The sequence below is a fragment of the Vollenhovia emeryi genome, unplaced genomic scaffold (assembly GCF_000949405.1).
Source record: "Vollenhovia emeryi isolate VEMERY1.0 unplaced genomic scaffold, V.emery_V1.0 DF939123.1, whole genome shotgun sequence".
NCBI classification, from domain to species: Eukaryota; Metazoa; Arthropoda; class Insecta; order Hymenoptera; family Formicidae; genus Vollenhovia; species Vollenhovia emeryi.
This window is the reverse complement of record NW_011967243.1, coordinates 748,674-758,161: the sequence shown is the minus strand read 5'-3', so window position 1 is coordinate 758,161 and position 9,488 is coordinate 748,674. Positions and strand designations below refer to the sequence as shown.

Genomic DNA, 9,488 nt, shown 5'->3' with positions numbered 1-9,488 from the left:
ACTTCCGTAAAAGCACAAATTTTATAAAAGACAACAAAAAGATTTTCAAGTTAACAATACAATCACAAGATGTAAGCGAATGTATTTCGACCGGATTTTTTTTACGTTTCTCTCCGTTGATAGACACGCAGATCGACGTATTATAATAAGCACAATATTGTCGAGTATTCTTCGAACGAATGTACAAGAAAGGCAAAAAGGTCGAAGTTAAGCAATACGGGCGATGCTATGCAAGAGAATATTGGCACCTTACATGTGAATTACGTATACGCATCAGAATCACCGTTTTATCATGCGTAAAAAAGATCTGTTACTATGCACATCAGTTCGAATTACTCGTCGTCAATTATTTACATTTTGCTTTCTATTTGGATGAAAAGTCTGTCGAACTTTCAATGACCGGCTGTTACAGAGAAATCAGACGAGACACGTGTGATTTGATAATATATATTTTCGTAAAAGTAGCTGAGAGAAGAAACGTAGATTATTCTTCTTTGAGAATAGTTCACCAAGCCCAATATTCGTTATTTTTGAAAAAAGAAATATATCCCAAAAGGGATTATGAATGTTTAAACAACAAAGTAAATGATTAAGTTGTGCGAAAATTGTAGAAAAATATATCAGTTATTATATGACAGTATACACATAGCATAAACCACAAATCGCAATGGCATTATCATTGTAAGTTTAAAACTATGATTTCTAGTCATACACATAAGTATGTAAAACGGATTTGTGTTTTCACCTGACAAAATTTTACTTCATTACACATTTAGCAAAGTATTTACGATTATTGTGAAAATACATTTACGGAGTATCACACAGCTTTTTGGATACAGTTTATTGTTATAGTTTATCAAAGGAATAAAAATACTTTTCAAAGACATTCTACATTGTACTGTTGTTATACTAGAATATAAATTGTTTGCGAGTATAATACATTGTGGTTTTAGCGTGTTGTCGTATGCAAAAGTTCATAGTAATTTATTATGCAGATGAATTTCTGACGAAATAGTGCGTAATTTTTATGTTTTTAAAGATGCACATACTCGTCTTCTTTTAATATATTTTATATATGGCATATAATGGTATAACAACCGTACAATTCTTCCGTAAGAATAGTAATCTGCGATAAGCGATTATTTCATTAATAACATTGTGTATTAGCAAATTATATTTTCACAATATTTTTTTAAATAGCGTACGAAGGAAATTCTTTCCTTAATGATACTGCACCTACGTCACTAGATTCATACGATTGCTATCCACTAAGATGGATTCAAATAGTGTAATAAGAGAACTGTGCATTATACAGTTAGTGATTTGAAATTGTATATAAGCAGAATAGAGAAAAGCATCTAAAGATATCTATTGCTTAAAATTGTACGATAAGAAATAGATCTTAGAGAGTAATATATAAATATATACATAAAACACATTGTAATACCCGATATACGACGGATGTGTGAATTTGCACGAGTGTGTATATGCGCGTATGCGAGTACATTCGCCATCCCGGCGCATAGGAATTATACATGTACACATATAATATATTATTATATATACCAATCACATATTATACAAATATAAATATATAAATATATGTAGTTAAAGAGAGAGCGACTGTTAGTTGATATTCGTATAACATTGTATAGTAGAAGAGAAAATTCTGATTGGTATAATTATATTGAATGAGCCAAAGCTGTAAGAAATCATGTTTATTTAAGTAATAAGGGAAATATAATAATTTATCGAATGTCATAATGTAAAACTTTGTTGCGGATACTTTGTGCTACTAAACTGCAAGACTACTTTCTTTTTCTTCTAGAGAATCTGTCACTTTTTTCGTCGAAAGAAAATTTCAATGTCTTATTGTTAATCCTTCCGTTTTTATTGTAACGATCAGTGTACGCGAATAACAGAATAGCATACAAAACTGAATGTATATTAACATTAAGAAAGTCAATTCAATGTCTTGCCTTTCGATGGATTTTCCCTGAGAATGTAATCTTTTCTCACTGAAGTTTCGGACTAAATACGGAAATTCTACAGGATCGGTAACTTTTTCGTTTATCTAGAAAATAGTGGTCGCGAGATTATACTGGCTCAAGTGCCGTAACAGCAAAGAGAAAACAAATTCTAAAGACAGTAAATTATTGTATTTCATTAAGCCAAATAAGACCATAACGTATTATATAATTTACAAGATAAGTATATTCTAAATGTACGAAATAAAGTTGTGTGTATTCAAGAAAAAGAGTGTCATTCCTAAGAATTTGTCGAATGTAGGAAGATCTTCTCTTTTCGTTGTTTCCTCAAATTTCGAGCAAAAGTAGATAACATACGAACAGCTTAGTATCCTCTCCCAAACAATTATAAACGTTTATAAATGTTTTTACATATAGAGGAAAGTCCCCTATTATGAGATAGGATTCTAATGTGAGATAGTAGATTTTCAACGTCCACATTCAATCGCAATCTTTTTTCGCAACGATTGCACGATCTAACAATTAATTTTCCAGTGAACAGATTTCACTCCAAGGGCAATAAATTCATGGTGGAACCAACAGTTGATGCCTATTAATTTAGCAGAAACTCCGCTACCTTAGATTAGGAGCCTATCTCATAATAGGGGACTTTCCTCTAAGACCAAGTATAATATTTTAAGACGAATATAATTCCCCGTTATTCTGTATTATTTTATGTATCATATAGTTGTGCTTCAAATATTACACCTCTTTATGTATTCTTTATTTTATTAATTTTATTTGTCAAATAAAATATTTAATTGTTATTAACATTTTATCTTTATTTTGTAATTATTAATTGCTGATGCATATATTAAATTTATTTCGATTCTTTATTTTTCTACCCTTCATGTTTTTCACGTTATTCACTTTATTAACATAATAATAATTTATAAAAATTAGTATAATAATTAATTTATCTTCAAATCTCGCTTATCTTCGACCAAGCGGTAATATACCGATTGATTAGATATCAGTTGATAATAATATTGTTATTAATATTACGACATGAATTAAAATTGCAACATTATTTATTCAACAGATGGCGTTTGTTGTTTATTTGATACTAAATAATTACGGGCTAATCTTCTCAATCTATTATGCAGCTTATTATTTTTTTGTATCGTAACTGACAATGAGTGCTAAAATGAGCAAATATATTTGATTAATTATCTCATGAATCTAAACTAACGTCATTATTTCTATTCGTTAATTTTATTAAGATAATAATTACTTATTCAACAGAAACTCTTATAGGAATTGAGAAGTTTAATGAGATTATAGATGCACATTGAACACATGTGTCATAAAGATTGTCCGAATTTTAAACAGAAAATGATCAATAACAATCCGATAAAATACAACAGCTATTACATACTGATATGTAATAGCGTGTACAAAAAAACCCCTCAATGTTTGAATCGATCAAGAGATTGCTGGTTGATATACGAATCGGACGAATGATCGATGTTTGCCACCAAGAGTTTCTTTCCATCCCTCTTCGCGCAAGTAATTTGTATGGAGGAAAGAAAAAGGAAGGAGAGGGAAAAGAAAAGCGAGAACAGGCGCGACATATTTTGCGACTCCTTTCTTTTCGTCGCGGTGTCTGAGGCGCGACGATTAGATAAGGCTACAGTTCATAGTACGTCCGAGATGCAGACCTCATAAGAGACCGGGGTGCTCGAGGCCCAGCCTCAGTTAAAGCTGCGTGTGCAAACCGACAATTAAAGACGGGACGAGTAGTTTCTCCGCGATTGTTGTCGGCATAGCGCCCTAATTTTCGTGTATGTTGTGTCACTTCTATCGCTACATCCGCTTCCGACGAGAAAAAGAGATCTTCTATTCGCGATCGACTCTCGGGGAGAACGATCTCGCGCCTCATCCTTCTCTTCCTTCGCTGAAATAACCGACAGTTATTTCCCAAGTCCGAGGTATGAGTCCTGGGTACAAGGATTTCTACCGATCGGCTGGGCCCCGCGATTCGTAACCCTCTCGGACGGGGTTTCCAAGAGCGAAACACCGAACGGGAAACAAAGATGCCCGCCTGCTCGAGCGAGAGTTCGTCCAGATTATGGTCCTCCAGCCCGCCGATGTCGCGAAGTAGCAGCGCGTCGCCGTCGCTACCCGGCACACCGTTGTCCACATCGCCACCCCGAATGTCGCCCGTGTCCATGTTGAAGCGCACGACGTCGAACGTGATCGTGTCGACGTCCAACGCGCCGATCAATCTCTCCCGGGCATCGTCGCTCTCGAGTATGCCGACGGTGATCCTGTCCCTGAGACGACAGCAGCAGCAGCAACATCAGCAAAGGACATTAGCGGCGGATAGTCGGAACGTCGAGCGGAGCAGCGACTCCATACTGTCGAGGATCATGTTTTGGTACTTCGGACTTCTGTCGGGGCTACTTCGGGGTGTTTTCAACGTCATCGGCTACGCGATCTGGGCGCCTGCCCTCTGGGCGTCCGCCTGGGTCTGCTTGTTCTGGGTGATTTTACAACTGCCGCTGACCGCTCTCAAGTGGTTCATCACCGTGCTGCACACCCCGGCGTACGAGAGATCGCGCAACAAGCGGTGCGTGTTGATCAGTGGTGGTAGCACGGTACAGGCGGTGCATCTGGCGCGTAATTTCTACAAAGCCGGCGCTCGAGTGGTGGTGTGCGATCTCGAGGGCCTGTTTGGCCTGGCTAGATTCTCCACTGCCTGCTCCAAGTATTACACGATACCGCGGCCCGGGCCCAGAAACGTCGTCGAGTACATAAAGGCGCTGCGTGATATCGTCCAGCGCGAGCGGGTGGCCTATTATATACCGGTGAGCGCCGCCAGCACCGCGTACTACGACGCCCTGGCGAAGCCGCACCTGGAGATCATGGGCTGCGAGTGCTTCGTGCCCGATGCCAGCGAGGTAACCGCGTTGGACGACCCGTTGGAGCTGCTGCGCCGCTGCCGCATGCTCGGCCTTCCGACTCCGCAGCACTTTCTGCTGCGATCGATGCAGGATCTGTCCGCGCTCTACGAACGGAACGCATTCCGCACCGGCAGGTACATGATGCTAGCCGCTGGTCCCGCGGGGATGCGCGATCGCGCCAAGATCCTATTACCGCCCACCGTCAGGGAGTTCCGGAATCAGCAGCACGAGATCAGCGAGAGGCGACCGTGGGTGGTGACCCGCGATCCCGGCGGAGATCACTTCATCACCTGCACCACCCTCAAGGATTCACGGATCGTGGCGAACGTGACCTGCCGAGTGGACGAGGACCAGGGCCTCATTCCCGAGGAACGCCCGGAGGTCATGCGGTGGCTCGAGCAGTTCTTCGCCCGTTCCTTCGGCGGCAGGATCAACGGTCACATGAGCTTCCGGCTGGCGGTGTCGGAGGAGACGGGCGAGCTGGTCGCCATCGGCTGCCGCGTGGGCGTGAGTCTACCCTACATCTGCCACACGGGGATACATCCGCGCTTGGTGTGGAAACCCTGTCGACATTTCTCCAGACAGAACTCGGCGTTGCTCGGCACATCGAGCCGGCAGTTGCTGCCCGACGCCGTGGCGAGTGCTCTCAAACAAACGGCCAGCGAGACCGCGCCCCATCTTCTCGGCACGGTGCTGGACAAGAGGGAGTCGCTCTTCGTGTATTGGGACCCGTTGCCCTACTGCGCCTACTATCATCTTCAATTGCCGTTTCGGCGTGTCGCGGAGGCCATCAGGACGCAGCACAACCCACCCCTGGGGGTGGTGCAATAGGACTCTCCCCTAAAGTGAAAGCCTTTCTTGCATTGAGATCCCTCTCTGTTCCGCCTACCATTATTCGTAGTTGCACTTTAGACACTACGTTTCGCGAGCGCACAACTGATCCTTAGCCCGTGATGCAATCAAGGGGTTGAAGTGCAGCTAGCAACTGGATCTCAACGTCAGTCGCGTCTCCGAGAAGAAAATGTGCCAAAGAGGAGATTCGCGGACGAATCCCGGACGAGACCGTACTTACTTTTTTTTTCGTGAGTAATTGTGTAGAGTGTGATAGATATTATTTATTGGAGAACAATGTATCTTACGCGCGACATCCGTTTCACACGCGGCTAATCGGCAAAGAGCTACGTATTCCCTTGTTACATTACCTTGCATCGCATTGCAACACATAAGTGAATATGAGACTCTAATATGATTCCACGCATAGAGTGCGTGTGTGAAAGAGAGAGAGAGAAAGGGAGCGCGTATACGTATGCGTGTATTTCATTCCACTTTTTCTTATTAATTAACTATAATATAAACATATAGCGGTACTTTGCTCCGACGAGAGGAGAGAAGAGACACGGTAGTTGTGCGTCAATTCGAGAACTAGGAAGTAAGAACCTGGCAAGGGCACCGTTTCGTGTATGAGAGAGAAGAGAGAGAGAGAGAGAGAGCGTGCGCGCGTGAGAGTCAATGGGGGAACCGGCGATCGCGGATTTTAACGAAAGTAAACGAGTTAAAAATAGGCGCAAAGGTCAAGTTCGGCTCAAGTAATCGGTTTGAAAAAGAAAAAAGAAGAGAAAACAGTAATGTGGCGGTTCTGCGTCGCGCGCCGTGCGTGTTGCCACTCGAAACTCTGCCTCGATTGGGGAAACGTATGGGGGAGGAGCGCGATTGGACACACGGATGAAAAAACATATGCTCTCCGCGGGTTACGCGCTATCAATACTGATTGTACTAAACGGGAGACTGTTGCGCCGTGCGTGATTAATATATTCCTATCTCTCTGTAGACTGACACAGCAACCGTCCGTACAATAACGGCGGACGAGGGGGAAGAAGGAGACTGATTCCTCCGGAGAAGCCGGTTAACTCTAATCTCTCACCTCCTTCGCTATGTTTTATCGCGCGGCTGCGATCGCGAGAAGCAAAGCTATCTCGTCGGCGATGCAATTTGCTCAAGTTGCTGTCGATCGAGCCGAGGATGCTCACATCGACAGGGGGTCACATCGATGCGAGGAGATAAGTATTTAAAACGACGCTTATCACCCGTGCAAGTGTGCGAACTAGCGATATCCTGGAGAGGACAATCTTCGATCTTTCCATCTAATTATAGAATTAAAATCGATAGCAATATTTTCGTGTATGCGTAATAACAAACGACGTTTGTACAACCGCTGATAGGACTATTTATGAACTATTGTGCACCCAGACCAATAGGTTCCGGCGATGCAAACCTCGTTGTTAACGTTGTGCGAGAGAAAGAGAGAGAGAGAGCGTGCGCGCTCACGAATATGATTGCTTGCTACATGTTTTGTAAATACCAGCGCATAATCGATCGAAGTGACTTAACCCTTCCGATATCGTTTCTTTCTTTTACATGAAAGAAGGAATGAGGTATTTATATTGATAAGTTCATAAAACGCGTTTCGATTTTCTTACATTACATCAGATTTAGCGATCCTCACAATTGAAACGTATCTCAGTACTTCGCAATAAAACGAATGATTATTTATTACTTTTTTATTCTCGGATAAACTTTTCGAATATTCTTCGGGATCATACACATCAAGATGTATCCTAATGATATCGAAAGGATTAACGAATAATAGGTCTGTCTGGATTACTTAATGTATTTCATCGCGTAAGTTTCAATCATTTTGAAAGACCAGCTTTGAAGAGAATTCTTCGAAATACTCTAAGAAGATATAATCTATATTACTCCTCTGTTGAGAGAGAAAGAGAGAGAGGGAGAGAGAGAGAGAGAGAGAGAGAGAGAGAGAGAGAGAGAGAATATAATCATTGTTAGTCTTTTGTTAATAAATGTCCAAAAGATATCGAACCATACATATTGTTGTTATCCCTCAGTACGAAGCTAAAGCGCTTATGTCAATTATTTATATGACATAAGTATCTTCAATATATTTTCGAGTCATTTACTGCATTGCAATAAATTGATAAATTAATGTTGCAATAAATGTTGCAAACATACATCTTTTATCTCTCATTGATTTAATTTAAAATTACATTAACCGAGAAGTTCAATTAACTAATTAACGTAAAGAGGGCTGCGAGAGGAGATAAAATTCAAAAATTAAAATTCGCCTAAGCAGCATTTACCATTTTTTTATCATTATCATATAATTTTTCAAGCCGTAAGATCTATCGCATTGACACTGCAAATATAGATGAACTCTGCAAATATTGCACAGAGCATTTTTCAAGGAAAAAAGTGATTTTTGTTAGGAGCAATGACCATCGTCGTCGTGATCGTATCGTCGATCAGGTCGATCGTACGCTGAAAATCGCATTGTTTACTCGTGCTAACGAGCGCGACGTAATGCATCTTGCATATATCGAGGGCGTTTCGCCAAAGAGCTGCTGGTTGACTGGTGGGACTTATAATCTCCTTACGACGCGATTGTACGCGTGAAGCTGTAAATAATGCCTCGCTATAGATGGAATGACCCGGGGGCAACACTGGCTGACGGACTTTGACAGCTCGGGGTCGCCGGTTCGTGAAAAGAACGAGAGAGCGAGAGAGTCAGCTCGCCGGTATTATCTGCCTTTCTTCTCCTTTTCCCACCTCTCCTTCACTTTCTTCTTCAAAACTTACTGCACTCAACCGCTTCTTTCCCCGAGTAGACAGATATCCGCGTCAACGTCGCCGAACAATCAACTTTGCCGTCAAATTAACCCTTAGTTAGTCGCCTTCGGCTCGACTAATATAACTGATCGCGCGGGGTTACGACCCCGTTACATTTTTTTCACTACGCACACTACAGAGTTCTTGCTATACAAGTTGGAAATTAATAACCTTATCTAGTTTAATTTCAAGCGAATAATTTTACACTGTCAAATTTGTCAGCAAAACAAGTACTATTTACTTTGTTTCCTGTAGCTTCATTCTCCTCGCACCTCAGCATTCAATCCAATCGTTGCTCTTATCGCGAACCCATATATCCGATTAATATCTAATCTCAAGAATGTAATTCCACTTGTAGGATTACGATTGACTGATAAGAATGATCGATTTTCCCGCGATAATAAAGGAAACAAAAATTAACGAATGGAAATGTTCGCGAGTTAACGGAAAAATTCGGCCTGATAAGGCGCGATATGCAAAAGCTGTCTGGCGATAGTTTTATCGCCGATAATTCCTCCACGTGGCTCGGCGTAAAAAATTATGTTAGAGATGAAAATGCGCCGAGAATATGAGTGAGATATAAGGGCAGTAAACTGACATCAAACATTTCGCGAAATAAATGTTTAAGAAAGATTTAGGTACACGTAACTATGTTGCTAGGCAATTTTGCTTCTAAATGTCGAAATAATTGTGCATGATTTATCCCCTAAATTGAGATTATCAATTTTTGGACAAATACCATTCAGAAATTTTATTCCTACAAAACCGCAGCATTTTGGCGAATCACCTTAATGCAATCATTGTAAAATATCCTCCTTTTGAATGATGCAATTATTACACAACATTTGAGACATTTTTCTATCGGGGTATATGT

At 41.2% G+C, this 9,488-nt stretch overlaps 1 protein-coding gene across 1 annotated transcript; it reads left to right on the top strand.

Annotated features, from left to right (window-relative positions):
- Positions 1-3,574: 3,574 nt before the first annotated feature.
- On the top strand, positions 3,575-7,815 carry LOC105569601. Its single transcript, XM_012026194.1, has one exon. The coding sequence runs from the start codon at positions 4,064-4,066 to the stop codon at positions 5,762-5,764; it is 1,701 nt and encodes a 566-aa protein (XP_011881584.1). The 5' UTR covers positions 3,575-4,063; the 3' UTR covers positions 5,765-7,815.
- Positions 7,816-9,488: the final 1,673 nt, after the last annotated feature.

Excerpts from the sequence above, each read along its gene's own strand:
- LOC105569601 (XM_012026194.1), top strand. The coding sequence starts at position 4,064 with ATGCCCGCCTGCTCGAGCGAGAGTTCGTCCAGATTATGGTCCTCCAGC.